The 25,332-nt window shown below is 39.2% G+C and overlaps 1 protein-coding gene across 2 annotated transcripts in view; it reads right to left on the reverse strand.

Annotated features, from left to right (window-relative positions):
• Positions 1-7,560: 7,560 nt before the first annotated feature.
• The window catches only part of LOC130072924 (NACHT and WD repeat domain-containing protein 2-like), a 57,116-nt gene continuing 39,344 nt past the window's right edge, over positions 7,561-25,332 (reverse strand). The window contains exon 4 of one of the 2 annotated variants that reach the window (XM_056238249.1): positions 7,561-7,788. In XM_056238249.1, coding sequence (XP_056094224.1) covers positions 7,624-7,788 — 165 coding nt within the window. In that variant the 3' untranslated portion in view covers positions 7,561-7,623. The remainder of the gene's footprint in view (positions 7,789-25,332) is intronic. The other variant, XM_056238248.1, reaches the window with a different exon arrangement.

Below are 25,332 nucleotides of genomic sequence, written 5' to 3' on the forward strand. Positions count from 1 at the left end.
AGAGCCCAAAGTCTCAAAAAGAAAATATATTCAAATATACATTTTTAATTTATTGATTTTAAAATTTACTTTAAATTATTACAATTGTACTGTATTATTGATCACATAATGCCTTGGTAAGCATAAGAGACTTTTTTTTCAAAAAATATTAATATGAATCTTAAGCCCCTTTCACACAGCGCTTTGAACCCGGCAAATTGCCAGAGTGCCTTCTGTGTGAACACAAACACGACCCGGGACTGATGCCGGGATCGATGCCGGGTTGGGGACCTAGTAACATTGCCGTGTTCAGACCCGGAACGCGCGCTGTGTGAACAAAAGCCGTAACCAATGCCGTGTCGTAATGATGACGCTGAAGTGAAGTGAAAGCAGGCTAGTGAAACGGTACGTAATGCGCTAGTTTATGATCGAATCAGAGAAAAAAATGCACAAGCGTGGTTTCTCCAGAGAGAAATCGCAGCTCATAAGCAAACTATACACGTTGCTGAGACATTACATGTCACATCGATGTCACGTGTCTTTCCGGAACATACACGGGTTGTGTGTGAACGCGCTCTCTGATTCCGGCAAATCACTGGCAGTGTGAATGAAGCAAAATCAAACGAACCCGGGTCAAATCCCGGGTCGCTTTATCCGTGTATTTTCCGGAATCTCTATTCAAAAGTTTGAGGTCAGTAAAGCCCCTTTCACACAGTGTATAATGAAATATCACATATTTAAAAAATATATGAAATGAATTGAACTTTCTGAAAAAGGGTTTAACAAACTAAACTGCAGCAAAATTATATATACCTATATGAAACTATTTTATGTGACAAAAAGGAGTGATTTGAATACTGCAGCAGAACCTGGCAGTTAATGCTCAAACAGAAAAGAGAAAGGCTAATAAGGTGAGAGTAGTCTCTGCCTGACATGGATGGAGGTCATACACTTCAAATAATTTCCTAAGAGTGAAAGAGATTGAGAAAGTGAGGGACCAAGAGAGAGAGTGGTGAGGGTGAGAGGAAGAGGACAGAGAAGAGGATTAAGTGAAAGAGTAGACACACAAATCAGAATAAAAGGAGAGGTGAAATGGACACTATAGCACTGAAGTAGGTGAAGGTGGGAGACAGATGGAGGTGTGAAGTGGAACAGAAACAGAGATAGAAACCTCTCGAAGGACGAGAGCGAGAGAAAAGAGATGGTTGAGAAGACAATTAAAGAGTGGTTAAAGGTGAAAGCGTGTCAGGAATTCAATGAGAAAGTTTGGTTTGGGAAATAAAGCAGATTGAAAAATATCCAAAGATTGCAAGTAAACTAGATAAAAAATGTGACGTATTTGCCACTCATGTAAAACTTGCTGCCACAATGCAAGAAGGGTGAGGGTAGATGGAAGAGCCCTGAAGTGCAATTGCTAAGGTGTTCTGCTAAGGCGTTCAGAAGTTTTTAGAAGGTATGGTTGGTGTTTAAGCTGTATGGTTGCTAGAGTATTCTGGGTGTAAATTGTACAATAGCTGCTCTCCGTATCCTTTTCATTTGATTCCTTTCCGAAGGAGAAACAAGGGACTGTTGACTGTGACGAAACAGAGGTGCAGTCACATTTACTGTTGTTCATTTCAATACTGTTGTTCAATTCCACGCTATCTGGAATTTTGCGTGAGGGTGAAAGGAGTTCTGCTAAGGTGTTCAGGAGTTTTTAAGATGTTCAGATCCCGCAACTGCATGCCAGTTGTACGTGGCCCCCCAGCTGGTGGCGGAGGTATCCGTGGAGACAGCAGCATGCCTGGACACTTGTTCTAGGGGAACTCTTGCCCGTAGAAACGAAGGCTTCGACCAAGGGCTGAAGGTTTGGCTGCAGGCCGGAGTGATTGTCACATAGAGCGTGCCGCGTTGCCACGCTCATCTCGGGATCTCCACCCGTAAGACCATCAAGAAGAGAACATTGCTCTTGGAGAATCCCGATTGTCGAGTTCACGCGCGATCATTAGTTATATTTGTTACCAATGATCGCGCGCGCGAACTCGACAATCGACTACTGTGGACTTCGAACGAAAACAGGAAGTAAATACAGGTATGTGAGCTGGCTGAATTAACATCATTTTTATTAATATCTCTCACATCTACTGCAGTAAGATTGACCGTGGTCACTCTTAATAACGCCACTCACATGGCTGTGCACTTGTAATGACACATTAAGGCAGGGCTGGACTGGCCATCGGGCATACCGGGCATTTGCCCGGTGGGCCGACGTGCTTTGTGGGCCGATACATCTCATACTTAATTTTTATTTTTTATTTTTTGTCTGAACGGCCCATAAAACTCGTATATCGGCGGCCCATTGCATTTAGTTTTGTTTAATTGGCGGCTCTGGGATCTTTGTGCCGGTGTAATGCATTGGACAAAAAAGTCAGCGTAGGTTTTTCTTTTTCTCACAGACCGGCGCATGATGAAACGCGTAAATCAGCAGCCCATTGGTTATTTTCTTGATTGACACTGGGCTGGTCCAATCACATCTTTAAACTCCTCCCCCTTTGAGCTCTGAGTGAGCGAGCAGTGTCAGTGTGTATCTGTCAAAATAGTCAGAGCGATGGAGAAGAAACGCAAGGAATGTGCAGAGAAATAGCGTGAAAAAAAAAAGAAACTTCAAAGGCCCTTCAAGTGTCTGATGAGGATAGTGAGGAGGATAAGGAGAGAGATGAGTGAGTGCAGAGAACTGTGGTAAGCAGAACTAGGCTACTGTCACAACAACACTTATGGTGTGTTCACACCGAACGCGAATAGAGCGTCAAATACGCGTCTATCGCGTTTAGTTAGACGTTTGAACATTCGCTCGAGTTCAAATTTTTCAACTTGCGCGGAAGACATTCGCGGCAAACGTGTCGCCCAATTCGCGTCATTCGCAACGCCCGGCGCGAATGATGCGTCTATTCGCGTCTTTGCATTGACTTTGTATGTAATCTACTCGCCCAAATAATTAAATTCGCGTTCGGTGTGAACACACCATTAGGCTATGTAGGAACCCACTACCCAGTTACGCATTATTTACACATCTGCATATTTGACGATTACGCATTTTATTAGAATTGTAATGAGACAATAATGAGTAATGAGTTTGTAAACCATATTTTTCTTCAAAATAAAAGCTCGATGCTGTTTCCGTCAAAATAAAAGATCATGTGCTTATCTCTGTATAGAAATTAGTACGAAACTAATTATGAAAGTTGCTTTTATTTTTCAGTGCATTTGTTTTACAACATATGGCTATTACTGCCATGGGATTAATATTATAACTATTATTATGTAGTAGTGTAATGTAGACAGACACTATATCACAACTAAAAGAGTTTTGAGTTTTTCTTTGTTCAATTTGCACACTGAATATGGGTTGGAGCTCTTTATTTTTAACTCTCAAAGTGCACCAGATTGATGAATTAACATAAAAAAGCACAAAATTTTCTTACGGGGGAGCATGCCCCCGAACCCCCCTAGAGGGACAGAGGTGCACTCACCACAGATTTCACAAAAACCTGTGGGAAAAACCCGTATTGCTATCCCAGCTTATAGCTTTCTTTAGGATTCATCACTGTGGAGTATAGTTCAACTTAGTAGTTATTTTTTAATCGGTTAACTCTTACTCACTCCTATTCACTTATGGCATTAGTGGTTTTAATAGGAGTTGGTATACATATTCAAGGGCGTGCAAAGTTCGGTTGTGTTATATAGTGGGCCAGTCTGGGCCAAAATGCCCGGGCCGATTTTTTGTCCCAGTCCAGCCCTGCATTAAAGGTTGTTAAGAGGCTAAAAGCAGGTTTAGAACTTGCCCCATTGAAGTCAACAGGGTGCGAATTTTAAAAAGAGGATAACACGGTGTAGGCAACACCGATTTTTGTCGTTTTTGTCTGTACTGACAGCACTCCAAATGTACAAAAAAATGAGCTCAATGTTAAAATTGACCGGAGTTCTCCTTTAAGTGTGCCCAGCATTAGGTTTGTTACCCAAATTTCTTTAAGAGTTGCTGCACCAATATGTTAGTATGTATACAACCAGATCATCTAATCATATTGTTTTTGTTTCCTTCCTTTTGTTTTTAATTGTCCTTTTTGAAATTTCTCTTGGATCTGTTTTGCCTCCATTTATGCTTAAACAAGTGGATCCCGTAACTGCCTAGCTTAATGAGAGTCTACAAATTAGTGCCTGACGAAAAAAATATATATATTTCCAACATAACGTTTATTTATCTCTCATCCACTCGCGACCCACCCACAAATGGCCCGCCCGAGCCTAATGGCCTAATGCACACATTTTTAGCGTGAGAGCTTGATTAAACATGGGGAGAGTGACAAGCAAAAGAAATAATCACACAATAATCTATATAAACATTTTAGTAGTGGTTCTCCTAACTTTTTTCCGGTTTTTTTTTGGGGGGGGAAGATGGGAGCACCAGTGCTACCAATTATTTTTAAAAATATATATTTCCAACATAACGTTTATTTATCTCTCATCCACTCACGACCCACCCACAAATGGCCCGCCCAAGCCTAATGGCCTAATGGACACATTTTTAGCGTGAGAGCTTGATTAAACATGGGGAGAGTGCCAAGCACAAGAAATAATCGCAAAATAATCTATATAAACATTTTAGTAGTGGTTCTCCTAACTTTTGTCTGCTTTTTTTTTTTTTTGGGAAGATGGGAGCACCAGTGCTACCAATTTTTTTTTTTTTATTTCGAGCCCTGGCGCAAGCCCACCCTCCAATGCTGCAATAGACAGCTCATCCTCATCGCGAACCACAAATGAGAAACTAAGCTCAACCTGAGGCGAGCCGTCATGCATTTTAAATGCATGTTAAAACCAGGTGGAAACAAGGCCATGGTGAGCATCACTAATGTAAAGTGTAAGACAGCATGCGTGTGAGTGCATAAGAGAGACAAAGAGAGAGAGAAAGCAAGGATACAATTAGAAGTGTTCCCTGCTCAGCGGCTCCTACACACCACTTCACCTCACACTTAACTTTACCACACACACATATTCTGCCTCACCTCAAACATTGCTCTCTGACTCCAATTAGATCCCAATCCTCTTGCCCAGATTGCTCATTTACATTTTAATAATTTAAAATCAATCTCTCTTCACACCTGAGAACTCTATACACAGACACACACACACACACACACGTGTGATCATGTGTGAATGTATATTCCTTATAAATCCACTCAACTGTTAGTAACCCACCTGGTGCTCTGGAACGTGTGTGTGTGTGCGCGCACGTGTGCGTACTTCACTTCTTCTGCATGATCTCATATCTCCTGCAACATCAGCCATTAAACCAGACCCTTCCTCATGCCTCATGAGAGATTTCAAAGTAATTTTGCTGTGTGTGTGTGTGTGTGTGTGTGTGTGTGTGTGAGAGAGAGAGAGAGAGAGAGAGAGAGAGATAAAGAAAGAGAGAAAGAGAGAGTTACAGAAGCACGATGAGCTCCATCCAGCGTGTGAACTCAAGTGCTTCGCTCCCATATGGTTGTTACACGAGGTCTATCTGTCAGCCCCTCTCTATCACTGACTAGAGAGACATCATACCCACACCCAAACTCCGCTTTACTGCCGCTCTAAGATTTCAAAGCACACTGTATTGTATGTGCTGTGCTGCAGTTTTAGAGGTGTGAGGTTGTACGGTTATAAGGGAGTTGCCTTACACGTAGTTTTACTATCCCTTTATTCGACTAGAAAGTCTGATGTTGAAAATCTGACAGTGATGATGCAACCGGAATGTTTGCATAATCAATAATGGGTGTTTCCTCTTTCTTAAGCTGTCTTCACACTGCAAAGGTGGCACACTGGCCACAGAAGCTGCCTGTATCTATTTATCCATTTATCCATATATACTGCATATTACTATTAGTGGGCAATCAATGTGGGTTTTTTGATAGTTGGTGCAGACATCTTATAGAGCAGGGTGGCCGACTGCTGATATAAAGTCTATATATTTGATATCACACTATTTAATTAAAAAGACAGTAAATATCACATGCATAACCAACGCTACAATAAGTTCTCTTACGAGAGGTTCTCTCGTATTGCGTAAGCTAGCTTACGCTACGGGAAAGATTAATCTTTTCTGAGAAATAACTTTTCTGAGAAATAACTCTCTCTTTTCACACACACACCCTCTGGGCATCAGGGCTCATTCCACTAGAGGCATGGCCTCATCGTGGGCATGGTCCAGCGGAATTTCCATTCATGACATTTGTGTGGCAGCGGGATGGGCTTCCCCCTCCACCTTTGTCAGATTTTACAATCTGGAAGTTCCCGCCTTGCAGGCTAAACTACTAGCAGTCTAGTATGTTACAGCTCTTCTGGTTGAGCTGCACTATAGGGAGTTATTCACACAGACCGGTTAAGCTCGGTCCCTCTCTATCATGTGCTTATGTACTACACAATCTCCGGCCCGCTCTGCTGGCCTTTGTCACATGTACATATATTTATTCCCACTCATAAGGGTTCCCTGGGGTCTCCCCTGGGACTCATAGTGGATGCTTAGCACGCACGGCGTTGACCAGGTGTTCCCGTAGCGTAAGCTAGCTTACGCAATACGAGAGAACCTCTCGTAAGAGAACGAATCGGTTACCTAACGTAACCTCGGTTCTCTCTAGATGAGGGAACGAGTATTGCGTTCCTGGCCGTGCTTGTGCTACTAGCGTTCTCGCTTCATTCTATGAAAACCAGAGTTTACAGCCTAGGACGGCAATATTATACTCTCTGACCACGCCCGTTTCGGCGGGCTCTGACGCAATGAGAGCATGTCAGACTCTCATTGGCCGAGAGTTCATTCGCGAGCTTACTCTTCTTGATTCTGTAGTATTATACAATGTTTATAAATAAAGATTTAGTTAAAAAAAATGAATAAAGATGAAGTAAAGACTGTCAGTAAGTCTGTGAGCACTGGGGATCAAATTTTTCAAATAAATACAAGGAAATAGTCATTTTAAATACAGCAGTGTTTCTTGAAAAAGTGGGCTTCAAGACCGTTCCGAGTGCGTCACCGAGTGTGTAGTCAAAGAAACAACAACAACAAAATGTTAATGTTTTTCTGATGCAAGACTTTTGAAAGATTTTGAAAGATGTGCACGAAAGCTGTTGACTCTTCTGCAAAGACTTTGCTCTTTTGAGACAGAACACATTTTTCCATTCCACCGCGCTACTTTTCCATTATTTTTCTATGTAAATTCACTAGATTGATGTGTTTGACTGATTCAGTATCTGCTGTTAGATGAGATGATGTCAGGCTATATGTCAGTGTGATAATACAAATGTTATTTTCCTAAATTGTTATGGCCAGTTCACGCAGAAAGCGTTATGCGGTTAAAATTACAGGCGTGCAACATTGCAGTTACATTGTCAATTACGAAAAGTACGAAAAGTACCAACAAATTACGTAAGTCGTATGTTGTGTCTAAGCTGGGAAGGATTTGCATGCAGGTATGATGTTCATTCATCAGGATGAGTGTCTATATGTCTTGTGTCTTATTAACAGCCCATGTTAATATTGTGTATTCACCATGGCAACTGTAGTTTCCATAACCGTAACCCAAAATACCACCAATTCTATATTTTTGATGATGTATTAGGGATTTACAACATGTTCCCTCATAAAGTTGCTGGTTTAGGGTTTGATGAAATGTCATATATACCCACAACAAAGCATGGGCCGGCTGCAGTCTTCAGACATTCTTCCAGTAGTTTCATCCGTAGTCTCTGCAGCTCTGGACTATCCCACTCCTCTGGATCAATGCCCCAGTACAGGTCCACCACCTGGAAAACACACATACACAGATGTTTAAAACATCAAGATGTAGCCACTGAAACATTACAAACTTTTACCTAAACATTACACACACACACAATTTCCGGTTGCAACTTGCAAGATATAAATAATTTTCATTAAATTAATTCTAAAATGACTTATTTTATTGAACTCAAAAAGAAAAGTTTAGCTAAATGTTCTAGCTACTCTTTTTCTTTTCAATGAAAAAAAAAAAAAGGGCATAGGATTCAGAGAGGGATCATTTCCGTAGACCCACTGTATATCAACACCCTTAACTAATGCCTAATTCTTTTTTATTACCAAGTAAGAAAGATCTGGGGAGTAATGAATGCCTGGGAGAGTATGAATTTCCACACTCTTTCAGCACACATTAGCACTTTAAAAGAAACCATAGGGAGAGGAATGAGGGAAGAGATAGAGAGAGACAGAGAGAATGAAAGAAAGGAATAGGGGAACGTAACAAGAAGAGCAACGCTGAGAATGTGCACTGTAAAAACTAATCTATAGAATTTACCCAATAAATGTGAGGTAACAATTTGCATCGACTTTGGTGGGGTAGATTTAATCCCATATATTGAGTATAAACTATCTGAAGTAAAAAGCTATTAAATACTTGCATAAATTGGGTAACAATACCTCACATTTATGTATATATTCAACAGCTACTTACTCATTAAAATTAGGTAAAAATTATCTCTTCAAATCAAAGTTAATTAATATCAGTTAATAACAATTACTTATTCAGAGAAGGTAAAATGTACCCCCCACAATAAAGACATTCAGATGGTTCATCAGATCAATGTTTTTAATCCAAAAAAATCCTATGAAACACTCAAAATATAGTGCAGCACAACAGCTTTACACAACATTTCAAGTAATGAACATGTTTTATAACTCACTGATCTATCAAATGTTGTTTCAATAATGTTGGAAATAAAACATATCCCTGTTTTAGGACATCCGGATCAGAGCAGAAAAGAGAAATGAGGAAAGAAGGGAGCAGAGAAGAGAAAATGAAAGGAGAAGTGAGGAGATCAGAGCAGTAATGGATGTCCAATCACATTTTCTTGTATCTAAACTCTTAGACTAAACTCTTTGGCCCGGTTTCACAGACAGGGCTTAGATTAAGCCAGGACTAGGCCTTAGTTAAATTTGGACATTTAAGTAGCTTTTATAAACGTGCCTTAGACAAAACATTACTGGTGTGCATCTTGAGACAAAACATTAGCAGACATATTTTAAGATATTTCAGTGCAAGTTGCTTTCAGTTAAAACAGCTCAAACATGCATTTTAGTCTAGGACTATCTTAAGCCTTGTCTGTGAAACAGAGGGGTTTGTGTCTCTTCAGATTTAAACAACAGTGACTGACCAAATCTGTGGTCCAGGTACATTCATATAACAAATAACCGAACAGCCTTGTTTATATGCAGCAATGATGCACCAAATTATAAAAAAACACAGAATTAAGTGCTAAATAAAGTACAAGGGAAAAGAAGAAAAATATAAAACTACACTCCATTACAACTCCATTAAAAGTATGTCCAGACAAAAGATCCTCTTCGAACAAGAGGGGAAATGTGTGTCTACTGCATGAGCTTATTTTTGAGGCTGTGGACCTTTTTCAGTAGTTTTGCCCCGTCAATTTCCCAAAAAAGTTTTTGAAAAGCTTCAAACGTGTTCTTCAGCTCCTTTGGATATTCGATGTCGATTGCATAAATGAGTCCCATCAGCAGTATGCATGCCTTTGTTCGGCTTCCACATCCTTCCATCACTTGGTTTCCCTCGATCACAATAGACAAATCTGATGGATCCTCCTCAGCCATGACATTGCTTCACAATCACCTTCATCGTTTTGTCTGTGTAGTCCTCCTCACATTCCTACATGTTAAAAAGAAACAAACAAAAAGCATACACATTTTTATTTTATTTAAGATGCTGTTTCAATATATTTCAGTTTATCTAAAAGGAGAGCAGAGGGGGAGTGGAAGGCAAAAGGAGAAGGTGGATACGAGAGGAGAGGAGAGGAGGATCCCTCGAGTTAATCAAAAATCTGTTATCAATATGACATACCTGGCAGTCATGGAAAAGATCTTCTAGTCTTTCACCGAGGTAGTTAATGAGGCAGCAGACAACAGCATCTGTTTTTTTCTCAATGTTCTGTGTCTGTAGGGAGATACAATTTAGTGATAAGACTGTTAGCGGAGTGGGGAGTGATTTACATATACTAAGACCGAATTCCGGCCCTGCAACAGACTGGCGACCTGTCTAGAGTGAACCCTGCCCCTTCGCCTGATAAATGTTGGCGTTGGCTCAAAAATCACTATCATAAAGATTATATCGATTAGCATTACATTATAAATATAATCTATTATGAAGATATCTGCATGGCTTAAAGAACACAAATACATCATAAATCGTTGCAATCATGTTTATTGCGTCCAAAACATCCTTATCTGCATGTATTCAGCGATCTTTGGAAACGTTGTTGTGGTCAGGTGGTTTCAGGTGTCACATGTCATGTGGCTCTTCTTCGTGATATAGCTATATGGAGTATAATAATATGCACACGGCGCCCCCCGGCCCCGGCTGCCAGTGTGTATTGACAACACACTACGTCTGAGTATCCAGCGCTCTTATGATTACATCGGCCCATTTTGGGTATATTCAATAAATATAATTCCTCTATACAGAAATCTGACATAAACCTATTGATAATCTATAAATATTTCTCCGAATCTGCATATTTTTGAGCAGAAAGTACTGAGGGACGTTATTAGGTCGAGCTCTGTCATGACGACAACAGAATGGGAGCCGATGGGAGCGGATGACGCGCCTAATTCACATTAAAGGCATCGACTGTTTTTTTATTGCATAACATAACAATACATAACGGTCACTATAAATTTCTCAGAATAAAATAGTGGTCAAATACTGAAACCTGAGTCTTATAGCTGTTTAATAACGTATAATTTGTCAAGGTAATCACATTAAATCTGATTTTTGAACTTTGAACACGTTGCCCAACGGCCGACCGTCGGCTTGATGTGTCCCGGGCCATGGTGACGCCAGCAACAGATTCAAACTTTAATTTCAAGTAATGGCATGTTAAACAAACGAAAGCCGAATACAAGTGAAGTGTAATATCTCATAATTAAAAATATATATATATACAGCACTCCTATGTAAATAGCTTACCTTAACTTAGCTGTTCGATAGCAGCCAGAGAGAGGATCCAGCGTCGTCCACACTCACTCAAAAACGCGGGCTGACGCATGCGCAATTTAAATAAAAAAAAACTCACGGTTTGGGGGTAAATTTTACTGCATTTTTCTATGTGATGGTTCTTACTGTTCATGAATGGGTAGCATATGTAGAATTTACCCATTACTTTAGAATTCGTTGGCTAGCTGCAATAATCATGTACATTTTATATGGTTTCCACAGATTATATTTACCACTCTCCAAAATCACTTTTTTCAGTGTGTTCCTGCAGTCAGCTAAACGCTGTACTCATGCTGAGACACATTTCATTGCTAAAACATTCTGAGTGTCTCACACAAAGCCATTCAAAAGGGTTATCATTTATACTGATTATTATGAAGAACAATATGCTGGGCTGCCATATTATTTTGATTCAATTAGTTGAACTCATTTCTCCACATACACCGATGAGCCAAAACATTATATGACTACCTGCCTAATATCCTGTGTCTGCCAAAACAGCGCCGACCCGATGAGGCATGGACTCTACAAGACTACTGAAGACGTTCTGTGCTATATGGCACCAAGACATTAGCAGAAGGTCCTACAATTCCTGTTGGTTGCAAGGTGGAACTTGTTGGTCCAGCACATCCCACCGATCGGGGAAGATTTGGAGGCCAGGACAACACCTTCAACCCTTGCCACTCAGTGTGGCAGGGTGCATTATCCAGCTGAAAGAGGCCACTTCCGCCAGGGAACACCATTGTCATGAAGGGGTGTAACTGCAACCCACAATCCTTTCCATTTCAGAAATACTCTGACCCAGTGGCGTAGGCACAAATTGTATTTTGGGTGGGCCAGTGAAAATGTGACTGGGCCTATAGTTTTTCCTAGAAAAAAATGACTTTAATAATAATTATTGAAAAATGACTTCTAGAATAATTAACATTTAATAGACAAACTGAAAAAAGTTACACCTTTATAATCATCATGTTCAACCAACAGAGCTCAAAGGCTGGACAAACCAGTATAGACAATAACCTGTCTATTTTATTCTATTCAGCAGTGCAAATACAGTTCACCCGAAAATAAAGTAAGCTAAAATAATAATATCACACTCACAGTTAGATCGGCGGATAAACCCGCGTCAGGCTGACGGGGAGAGAGGGAGCAAGAAGCGGCCGGCGCCAGCACCTGACTAACCTTCTCCTGGGGTAATGAGTCGGAAGAACTGGGCTGGGTGGACTCGGAAGATGAAGGCAGTGGTGTGTCTTCTTCCTCAACTCTTGCTGTTTTTCAAATAGCACATTAAAGAAAGTTGTTTAGCCATTATTGTGGCGCCGACGCCTCTGAGAGTTTTCCTGTCGGAACCCCCAGCAACCATAGCGACCAATAACGTTCCGGAGAGAGGCTATATCTACAACTTGCTTCACCAGTTAAATTTTATTCGGAAAACAAATTAAACACACACAGCAGTCAACAATTAATCAGGTATATATTAATATATTTTCACAAATATATTTGAATAATAAAAATAAACTAAAAATGTATTTTTATCAAACTTGCCTGGGCGGGCCAGTGAGTAATGTGGGCGGGCCAGTGCCGCCCTGGCCCAATACTGGCTACGCCCCTGCTCTGACCCAATTGCCTTGCCATTACAATTTGGCCCCTGTCAAAGTCACTCAGATATTTATTCCTGCCCATTCTCCTTAATCTAACATGTTGATTACAAGAACTGATTGTTTCCTTACCATCTAATCCCAGACCTTAATATGTGGCCTTTTTAGCAGATGATCAACGATATTCGCTTCACCTGTGACTGCACATAGTGTAATCAGCGTATACTGTATACATCTTAAAGGGGATGTCACATCTTGCTCATTATTCATATTTTTGGCAAGCAGGGCAAGGTTAAGAGCTGTGAGAATACAGCGAGGTCGCAGAAAGGAGCGCTGCAAAGCAAACTGGTCTCGATTTCCACGGAAGAGCTATACGGAAGGACTTAAGAAAGAGTTACAACAGTGGAAGGGAGCGAGTGTCAGGGTTGAGTGCAGGTTACTGAATACGAGGACACGGGCACTGCAGAATAGTTGCTTTAATTACAAACTAAACTTAACAGAAACAAATGAAAACTCCAGGAACTCAGAATACACAACCATTCAAAGACGACGACCAACAAACACTGAGGGAAAACACAGGGCTTAAATGAACAGGGACTAATGGGATAATTAACAGAACACAGGTGAAGGGAATTACTAATCAGACAGAGCGGAAAACTAACAGGACTGAACCAAAAATCACAAAAGACGGGGGAAACAAGATCTCAAAACTGAACTAATAACAGGACTAAACCAAAATCACAAATACAGGGGGAAATCAGATTACAAAACAGAACTTAAACACATTGAAACATGACAGCGAGAGGGAGCCACAGATTCTGTGGCATTTATTTTGTTGTTTCTTTTATCTTAATGTGCAACAGTCATTTTGTTTTGTTTTGAATTTTATTAAGTGATTCAAATGTATGATAATATCCAGACAGAATTTTATTTAACATATTTATGGTACACTTCCGTTCAAAATTTTTGATTAAGTAAGATATTTTAGTGAAAGAAATTATTTTTGTTTTATTAACTGTTTTCATCATTAAGAACAAGAAATATTTCTCAGCACCAAAGAGCATATTAGAAAGATTTCTGAATCATGTGACACTGAAGGCTTTGCCATCACAGGAATAAATCACACTTTTAAAAAATAAAAATAAACTATTATTTTAAATTGTAACAATATTTTACTTTATTTTTTATTTTTTACTGTATTTCTGATCAAATAAATGCAGCCTTGGTGAGCTTGATTAAAAAAAATCTTACCAACCCCAAACTTTTGAATGGTAGTTTATTTATTGTATTTGTACTGTAAAAGTGGTTGTTAAGGCCAATTTCATAGAAACCAAAAGTTTGTATGATTCATTATATCTGGGAGCATGACTGAATTTAATTTGCTGTGGTGTTTGGGCAGAGAAGTACGGAGCCCCGCACATGCATGACATGAGGGGGAAAACAATATATTGTGGCCACAAATTAGGAATTCATTCCCACGAATTAAGAACTTGTTAGTAAACCATGGCCACAAACTAAGAAATAGTTCCCATGACTTAATTCGTTCCTTCATTTTGATTTAACTAAAACAAGTGAACAAATTATTACGTGACCACGATTTAGTAAAACGAGGGAACAAATTAGTAAAAATGTGCTGACGTATTAGTAAATCGTGGGAATTAATTGTTAATCCTTGGCCACGACATAAATGCCCCATCCCCCGCATGTCATGTACATGCAGAAGCACAAATTAGCTGCTTAAAACACACAAACACAGATACATTTACACATACACACACTTTTATATCCGCACACCAAAAAAGCTGTACCTGAACTGATGGTAAAATAATAGAGGAACAAGAAATCGAGATAGAAAAATGGCTCCTGTCTTTGTGTGTGTACTTAATGAAGAGAGACAGGAAATTTCCTCAGCACCAGTATGACAGGACACAGGAATATCCCTGGACACATTTGTCAGAATCAATGTCACTGGCGCAGATAATTCAAATGGCAAACACGCTTCAGGGGGAATCTCTCCCTGCTGCACGCATGCGAGCGTGTCTCGCTGAAGGACTCGGTTATCGAGTATGTGTTTCTGTGTGTGCTGATCACGTCTTTTCAATGTGTGAGTATGAGTGTGATTTGTTTAATTTGATGTTGATTTAATGTCTATGCTGGTCACGTATTTCTCTTTCTCACAATCTAAAGCAAGCCCAATAACATTCTGGTGTCATTCACATAGCTCTTTAGGACCCCAAACACATTTATTTTGCTCGGCTGGCAAAAACCAAGCCACTGTGAGCCCTGCCTTCCTTCCAGACTTCATTTAACAAATTCAATTATGGCTTCCATCCAAGAGCACATAAGCACAAGAGGCTCCCTACATAATGTGAACTCTACACTCAAGCTTTCTATGCTAATCAAACTTCTAAGAAGAGAGAAATACTTCATATGAAAAATGTCTTGCTTCTGTAAGTATACATTATAATGTCAAAGGGAAAATCCATGCCAATTCCCCCCCCCAATCCATCCATCTAAATGTTCCCTCACTGTCATGCAAAATGTATTGGTAACACTTTACAATAAAGTTAAATTTGTTAACATTATTAGTTCATGACCTAAAGGATTAACTAATGATTTTTTGTTTGTTTTTGCAACATTTACTACAGTAAAAAAAAAAATTTACACAAATTTAGATTCAGATTTGTAAGACTGACTTTATTTCAATGACTGACTTCATTAACTCCTAAGTAAGTAACTCTACTTTGTTTCGTCAATTTTAATTTGTTTATTCACTAAATGTAAAATGCCTGGTTGACCAATACATTTGTGAAGGCAACTACAGATTTCTTTTTTTTTTTCAATTAGTAACAAACTGATGTATAATATATACTATAGTTTTATAGGACATTTCACATGCGAAGTAAACTATGACATCTTTGTTTCTGAATGAGCAAGTAGGCTATATCAGACAGTAGCTGTATCCTACAACAGTAAACACATAATTTATTCATGCTTCAGTGCATGCTGGGAACTCACAACCCCCTAAAATTTCAGCTTGCTCATTATAAAATGATTTGTTCAGACAATTGTTTCACTATTTGGGTCAACATTTGGGAGAATTCTGTTGGTCTAACATCTGTTTTTATGTACAGTATTTGTTACACATTACACAAGTAATTCACATTTATTAGTATTTGCGAATCAAAAGGTCCCATAAAACTAGAACATATGTCGCTTCTTTTTTTTTACAGTGTGAAAGTCAATGTTAATTTACATGTTAATTTATAGGTAATTTAATACATATGCTAGTGTTTATTGTTAATGCCTCTTGTTCATTCTTAATAATGTATTAGTACTTGTAAATGTTAACATGAATCTAGATTAATAAATGCTTCAAAAGCACTGTTCATTGTTAGTTAATGATATGCATTAAAGAATTCAGCCTTATCGTACGTGCTACCAATTTATTAATTTTCATATCGCAAATGTGTTTATATACAATGATGTTTATCTATCAGTTCACAAAATGAAATTTGAGTAATGGGCAAACATCTCTAGCCTGACTACGTCAGACTTCGTACTTCCGCTCAATTTCATTTCGCTTCTGTACTCAGTCTGAGACAGCGGCCTATCTATCAGTTTTCCTCCAGCCTGAAAACAGCCGGCCAATCAACGAACAGAGGGCGGGCTGAAAGCAGTGACGTAGTCGCTAAGCGCCGAGTTTAAGATTAGGGAAATCGAAAACGACTGCGGATATGGAGACGCGGATGCAATTCGCTCTGTTGTGGAGAATATTCCCGGCATTAGCAAACTGAAGCCCGAACAAGAAGAGTGTGTATTAAACATGGAGGTGATGTTGTGGCCCTACTCCCTTTGGGAAAAGTTTAATTTATCAACTATTACCGATCGTCAGCGAGAAACTGGGGAGCCTTTTGACAGGTCAGTGTCTCCTTTCTTTTCCAGGTCTTAAATATTGCCATGACATGCTGTAATCTTGCAATTAAGTTGCAGCATTTCCGACAGACTCGAGATGAACAAGGAGCTGTGTTTAACAGAACTAATCCTAACTTTGACAGTTGGCTGCAAATATTTTTTTGTTTCTCTCTACTGTCAAATATCAGTTTAGAGGCCCTGATTGTACCGTGGATGTGTAGATTAACTTCGCATAATCTGCAAAAGTCGTTTACAGCCATGTTCACTCCGCTATTTCGCTTGCATCATCAAGTGTTTACAGCAGGTTTACAGTGGAAGTTCAATCATAGATTTGAGTTCGATGCATGATGTCTGTGGTTCGATGCGGCTGTGTTGGCACATAACATACGTCATATATAAGCTTATCTGATTGGCTTACGGGTAACCGATGATTTTAAACTTCAGACAAGCGCCCCCTAGCGAGAGAGAAAACACTTCTCTATTATGCCATTCCAGACTCTGTCTACGAAGCAAAGTGAAGTAGCAGAGTCTGGTATTACCAGGCTAAAACATCTCTGCATGCTGTTAAGGTTTTGAAGGAAATTACATTTGAAATGAAAAGGTTTTTCTCTGGTCTTGATGTCAAAATGCAAATACTGTAGACATGTGCACCTCGAATAAGCCAACACAATGCCATTAAAGATGTTTGAAATCAGGGTAATGGACAAAACTCTGTGTGGCAATCTGGTTTTGTTTAGACCATGTCAATGACTTTATATGCTGTTGGTTTATTAAGCATAACCAGTGTAAATTATGCATGTAAACAAACTCATTTACCTTATACATTGTCATCTGGATTAAGAACCTGGCAGGCATGTTTAATCCTAGAAATGACAACCCTTACAAAAAAATAAATAAGTATAGGCTACTTCAAGTTAATTTTATTAAGTATACTTCAGTAAAGTTCAAGTATATTTTAAGTATTATGTAGTAAGTATACTAATATTAATGTACTAGAAGTATACTTGTAAGTGTACTATTTCAATACCACTTGAGATTAAATTGATCCACTTTTTTGGTAAAAGTATACTTTTAAGTATACTTTAAGTGTAACAGTAGTCAACTTTGAGTACACAACAAGATTTCTTTAAGTGAACAGCATCATACTTATAGTTTACTATTTATATATTATTTTTGCACTTAAAATATACTACTAAGTTTTTATTTAGGTATTACTTTGTTATACTTGAAATATAACTCCAACTCTATAACTCTTTTCATTTCATTATAGCTTCATGCATTATTTTTTATCAATACTTGAATGTAGGTACGTTTTTATGTTGCTTTTTTTAAACAAAACGCGGAAAACATTTTTCGCATTTTTACTCGCAAATACTATGTCCGGATCAGATTCAGAACAATGGTCAAAAAATAGTAGTTGTATCCATCAACGGGATAACAACATAGCTTCACAGTCGTTTCCTCTTCATGGGTTCGAAATTTCATTCGCTAACGTTAGGCAGTTTTGAATTTATATACTGTTTAATGTTTGATGATAGTGTTATTTTACATTTGCGTAAGCAATCTTCAATCACTTGTTTCTGCTTCTTCATCTGTGTTTTGATCCAGAGATTCTGTACTAGGATATGTGAAATAGCACCCCCTACCATATAACAGTGAAAACATGGATAGCCGGAAAATTCAGTCAATGGCGGGGAAAGAGTAAAGCTGATTTGAAGTAAATTCCTATGTACACTTAGCCTGGATGCCAGCCCGAACCCCGCCCACAACATTTTTTGGTCGGGAAGTTCAGTCTGGACTCGATCCATTGAGGAGTAATTATGATCGGTTCAGAATTAGTCGGGCCAATCAAATTGCCAGGGCGGGCTTTATACGATGATGGACAGATGATCTGCAGTTACATAATCATCACGTTATCTAAGAGTGCTTGGGTTGAACTGGTTTCCCTCAGAGGTGACTGCAGCTGGAGAATTGAGATGTATAGATTCCGCTATCGTGTCTGTTGTAAAGGAAATCGACAGCGCATTAACTTTAAAAGACGAACAGAGAACTGCAATCAAGGCATCTGTCGATCAGAAAGATGTGTTTGCCGTCCTTCCTACGGGATTCGGCAAAAGTTTAATTTATCAGCTGGCTCCGATGGTCGCTAAGAAGATGGGACGCAATGAAAACCCTGTGGTCGTTGTGGTTTCTCCTTTGGTCGCACTCATGGAGGACCAAGTAAAAGAAGCAACACTCATTATTTTACTACTTCTTCCAGCGTGCGTGTAGTTGAGGTCTGTTGTCAATTTGCGTAGCTCATAAAAAAAAACACTTACTGCGTTGCTCTGATTGGTTGTAGGTCTATCCAATTGAGTGCAGAGTTTTTTTTTTTCTGGTTCGGTTAAGACACGCCTCATAATCAAAGCCCTATGGAGCAGTTTCAGACTCACATTCTGACTAGAATATGAGTATGACGAAGTCAGGCTATTGTACACTACCAGTGGACTCGCCTACACAAACATCCAGATACTCAAAAGTAGGAACATATTTGGCTTCTTTATAAATCAATATTTTCAAACAATGTAAGTTTATAAGACAGTATGTAAAACTATGTGAAAAAAAGTATTTAATTGGCTACTCAATCAAAAGATTAAACATTTCTACAAGCCAAGTATACTTAGAATACTTAATTATGCTTTTATGGATATCAAGATTGAGTACAAGAATGCCAAATATACTTAAGCAAATATACTTAAACTTTTCTGTCAGTACAAGTTAAGTATACTTAAGTGCAATTTTAAGTATATTTCTGAGAAGTACATAAAAAGTAGACTGAAAGTATCCCTACTTATTTTTAGTTTTAAAGAAGTAAACTAATAGTACACTTGAATAAACTTTTTCTTAAGGGAACTAATAGGCTTCAAGTGACCTGGTCATGCCTTTGATCATGCTTTGTGATTGGCAGATCACAGTAAAGACTAGCCAGAAGTTTTCTAATTGGCTGGATTGTGTTTTGGCTGCTGGCTGTGGAGTAAGTGGTGGAAGAACTGTTTTCACTCAAACAGAGTGAGTGCAATCAGTCATGCTTACACACACACACACACACACACGCGCGCGCGCTGACACTCGTGCACAACACTTACACACATTGAGTTTGATGGATCTGAACTATTAACTAACCAAGCAATTAGAGTGTGACAGCACAGCCCCCGGGAAAGACTGATAACAAGGTATATAGACGGTTTAGAAGCCCAAACATCTGGACATGACAACACAGACAACAAACACATCCTGCTCAGGTTTCACTGAATGACTGAAAGAGGGACACAGGGAGATAATTAGCTTGCATCTGATGCTTTTCATAAAAACAAACCTGAGAAAATTAATCAAGGAGCTGACAGACAGTAAAAAAGCTGTGATGTTTAGCAAAACAATGATATTTTGGGGACCTAAAGTTTTGTAATGAGTGGATGAGTTAGCAAAGTCCACCATAGCATATTAGCGTATTCCCTGTATGCTAACATGAAAAATATTTTATGAACGCAGCGTCTGCCACTGATTCTTTAAATTACGACAGCTGTCATCTACTTTAATGATGCCCATATCTGTAAATGACAACCTAATCATTGTTATGAACTATGAAAACAGCTAATTTTTTACTAGTATCATGAGCAAAGAACTCATACAGATACTGACTTCTGTTTGATTGCTTTCCTTAAAGTCCCACTCCGATCATATTTTTAGCTATTTTTAAACATTCCCAGTGGTCTTTAAATTATGATTATGCCATTTTTAGCCAAAATCACAAAACCTGTGCCGTTTTCTGGGACTTCGCTTCAGCAGAGCGGCAGTAGCTCATTAGCAATTCGCCTCTGCGTTGTGGGCGGAGCCGTTGGCACGGAGACGACCCTCCCCCTTCCCGTTGCTGAGAGCTCTGTCTCTCCCGCTAGCTTACACCCCCAATACCGGTGGGGCAACAGTATTATATACACGTTAATTATTATTATCCGTAGTTAATCAAAGTTATCACCGATCACCAATCATTATTTCACTCCAAGACGTCGCGTGTGGAGACGCCCAGTGGAGTTACTACGTCACAACTCCAGTCTATTTTAGCCGGCATTTTATCGTCTGCTACTGATTCACAGCCATTTGAATGTAGAAATACTCAGAAATACAACTTTGAGCTTATTTTTCTCAAGGTATGTCCTCTAACATCAGAAAAATGCCACAAGAACATGTTAACACCTAGAAAAACATTATTTTCATCGGAGTGGGTCTTTAATGCATTAAAGCCCATATCTAAACCACATAGGGCTACACAATCATGATTTTCAAAGAAAACACACATGCATAATGGGTATCATTAAACACAGTATATAACACCCCGGCGTGGAGTAAAAGAGACTGAAAAGCTGTCATTTTCCACTAATAGTGCATCCATAGAAATGATGATGAGGTTTACTCAGCTACTGAGGGCTCTGGCCATAAAATTTCATAACATGAGGCAAATATGACTGTATTTACATAATTGCACAGCTCAAACTGAGGATTTGCAAACATAATGCTCCATAAATCCCAAATGGCTGGTGATAAAGGGTGAAAGAGTATCAATGTCAATGCTGCAAAAGTTCTACATTTAAATTCGAAACTTGCCCTGGTAAGACATTTGAAGTGACATCAAACTAGGTAACCATAAACTAGTCTCTCAAACCGAACCATAAGAAAATTCACAGACAAAACAACTCAAGCACTGTTGTTGACAGGTTTTAATACTTTCAGGCTTCACTGCATCTATAATCTGTCTTCAAAGAACCACGTCTCGCGCTTCTTCTCTTTTCTCCTCGGTTTTCACGATTATACAGAGAACTTTCAGATGATGCCTTAAAGATGGAACGAAAGGGAATGAAATCATGGAGAAAACTCTCAGAGAAAACAACCCACAGAACAGCCTTGAATTAAAGAACAGGCACGTCTTTGCATGTGACTGGAGAAATAAATAAAAAAATCTGCTGTTATGAACAATCTGGTTTAACTAAAATGGCTAGGCATCTGGTGACATGCTAACGATTTCTTAATGGTGACATTAATTTACTGTTACAAAAATGTAGGGGTAAACAATACTATATACCAGGGCCATATTGGTTAGTTATTGTTTATATATAGACAGCCAGTTTTGGGGTCTGTAATATTTTCTATTTTAATGTTTTGAAATGTCATTTATTTGTTATGTCTATGTCTATGTATGTCTTTTTTAACATAGTGTTACTTAGGAGTTAATTATTAAGTCAACCGTCGAGCTAAATCATTATTTTAGGCTTACCATAGTAGTAATATTTAAGGGTAATGTTCTGAACACAAATTTTTATGAAAAATGAAACAAAAACAAATCTCCAATAGTGTACTTTTAAGTTCCAGAATGTAATACATGATATACTTTGAGAGAGAAAATAAAATGTTGCTCTTTTTTCATTTATTCTGAACTAGCACACTGACTCATATATAATAACACAGTCTACAAACTGCTATACTGTATCAGTAAGCAAAAATTGTAATCTGAGATTTGGTTTGGCATGGCTGCCTGCGGCGATCACAACTTCTGCAAAATAGAAAATGATCATCTGATTGGTAAACACCACAAGACTCAAATAGTTTGATATCCCGAAGTTATGAGCAGATTTCATGATGAGATTCAAAACGACTGAGAGGAGGATACAAACATCTTTACAATGCAGTTGTCAGTTTCAGCCTGATGAAAAGGCCCACGGATTCTCCTGAGAAGAGTTATGATTTATCATCCTTCTGGCATCTGTCTCTACATGAACGGATCACTTTAGAAGAAGACAAATGAGTCCTCTGATGGCCCCCATTAAGGACCAATTAAAAGAGAAATATGATACTCCAACATGTATGGTGGTCGAACACTATATCTACCGCTTAAAACGTTCAATTATCGAAAACAAGAAGATAAGAAGGAGCACAACCATCTATGAGAGCAAAAGTTGGAGAGGAAACAGGCACGCCAGGAAATGAGAAGAGTAAGATAGAGAGAGGCAGAAAGCAAGGAATAAAAAGGCATGTCAGAAGTCCCCTGATTTAAGAGGCTGTTAGCTCCCCCACCCGGAGAGAGAAGCATGTTCCTCAACCCCTCGGAGCAGTCACCAATCTCCATGCCTTCATTTCATCTCACATACTACCCACAATGCACTGCCCTTGAGTGCCTCTGCAATTAGACTACTGCTATGGCAACCAGCTGCCTAGCCTGCTTGCCTTTTCAATTTAGATTGAGAGAGAGAGAGAGAGAGAGAGAGAGAGAGAGAGAGAGAGAGAGAGAGGGGGGGGGGGGAGGTGAGGAAAGAACAGACAAATGTCAAAACCATAAATCCTTTACATCAATCATGTCTATGCCTGGAATGAAATGGCTGATTTTTTTTTCTGCAAATGGCTAATCGATGCTTTCCAACTGAAAATGTAGAAGCCCACCTCAATTCCATGCAAATCCATAGATCAACGAGCCAACAGCAAGTCATAACCTCCAAACCCTGAGATGAATGAGAGTTTGTATCTCGGTCCTTCTAGCTTTTCATCTCTCTCTCTCTCTGTCTCTTTTTGTTTACCCTTCGGCTGTTTTCCATCCCTTTTTCTCACCTTCTCATCTGCTGAAGCACCAATGAGTGCTGACAGATCCAATGTGCTCTCACCAGCATGGAGCACTTACACAACAGGGCATGAATTCTCAGGGTGACCAGAGGGGTTGGGGTTGGATTCATAGCCTGCCGAGGAGTGCGAATGAGCCACCAAATGATGGTTGCATAGGTCATAATCCCACTCTACCACTTTTATAACCTCAAGCAAGGCAATTAACCCTGGCACAAACTGCTTGTATGCTTTTTCCCCCAGTACATTTCCTGGGTTAACTCACGTATTCAGGATGTCATAAAGTCCAATAGTTACACAGGAAAGTTCTAAAGGACATTCATTTGATCACAATAACATAACAAAAGATAAGTCCAAATGTGCATTTTCTCCAGCAGTAGTCTAGTTCGTGATTAAATGGAAATATTTTGGCATACATCCAAATGTAACGAATTATTGAAAAAGAAAAAGAATATATAGGGCAGGGTCTTGGTTTTATTCACTGGTTGTTGATTGGATTTGGAGATATGGCTGTTGCACTTAAAAATAAATGCAAGCATGAAGTTGATTGTGGAGGGGCGGGGTTCAAGCGTACTAAATGATTGAAGAATTCTGGCATACGTCATCAGAGAAGTCTGTCATTTCACTTGGAGATTATGAGTTATGACATTTTAATGAAAGCTACACTAACTTTTTTTTAAATAAACAAAATTTTAATAATGAGCGAGTACAACATAAAACCATCTCCCAAACAGTGTTTCTCTTTCGAATGGGAACTTGCACTGCGTCCCCGGCCTAGAGGACACTATGGGGAATGCCTTCGGAGTGACTTGGGAGCACTTCGACTCGGCGCATATCTATGGACTCTATGGACGCAGTAATATCATCACTCCGGAGAGGGAGATGGGGGAGAGGATTTTTCAGGAGTGATGATATTTCTGCGCCGACTCGAAGTGCTCCCAAGCACTTGCTATGGTATTCTGCCATACATTATAGTTATCCACTTTACACGCTTAGAAAAGCGCAACGTTTTATTTTGTGTCACCATTCTTGGTCGAGTTACACTACTCGTGTAACTGTATTTAAATAGGGAAAACGTGGAGGTGTTTGATCGCTTCTCTTCTTGGATCCTAATGAATGAACTGGGCTAAGCTAAGTGCTATCAAAGTTTCGCCGCAAGACAGAGCGATTTAGTGCACGCACTGAGACGAGAGAGGTATGTATCAACTCGTCTTAGTTAAGGGAATAACATAGTTTAATATGAAAAAACCAGCCCGTTCTCATCCCAAGGCGTCATACATGTGACGCTTTTGACATTTCGTCGAAATCTTACGCACATGGCATCCTTTAGCGCCAATATGAGACGCAGAACCCAAGGCGTCATACAGGTGACGCTTTTGACATTTCGTCGAAATCTTACGCACATGGCATCCTTTAGCGTCAATATGAGACGTAGATCCCAAGGCGTCATAACCGTAACCCTACCCCAGACCTAAACCTACCCATAACAGTGCGTGTTATATTGACGCTAAAGGATGCCATGTGCGTAAGATTTCGACGAAATGTCATATGGCGTCACCTATATGACGCCAAAGGATGAGAATGTGTTGGAAAAAACGGTAGAGTATCCCTTTAACATCTAGTTTTATGCATCAACTGCTAGACGGTCAAACATTACTATAGTAGCTTTAAACATTATGTGTCACGGAATGGAGGAATCAAAGAAGGCAGGCAGAGATGAGGGATCCAAAGGCAGGGATTTTTGAATGAAAATAAACAATCGTAACATAATTCAGGAACAAAATAACACTGAGAAAAACAAAGAAAACACGGGGAACCGCAAAAAACCTGCATGACATCAAACAACGACCGGCAGAGAATCTTCTTCTTCTTTCTTGTTTTACGGCAGATGGCATTAACGCCACCTTCTGCTCCGGAGTGTGGATCAGATAATAGGTTTACAATCTACTTTCCTCACCCTCTTTCCCACTAATACACTCAAATTTACCCTTTCACTCATACCCACACACACATATCACCCACAAAAAACAAAACAAAAAAAACCTTAACCTACTTCATTTTCCAAAATACCTAACTCTGTTCTTCTATACTACTTATAGCCCATTACAATACCTCCCTTACATTCTACTAATTATACTTAAAATCCTATCGAAAAC

Source organism: Rhinichthys klamathensis, unplaced genomic scaffold, assembly GCF_029890125.1.
Source record: "Rhinichthys klamathensis goyatoka isolate OS25496 unplaced genomic scaffold, OSU_Roscu_1.1 h1tg000512l_1, whole genome shotgun sequence".
NCBI classification, from domain to species: domain Eukaryota; kingdom Metazoa; phylum Chordata; class Actinopteri; order Cypriniformes; family Leuciscidae; genus Rhinichthys; species Rhinichthys klamathensis.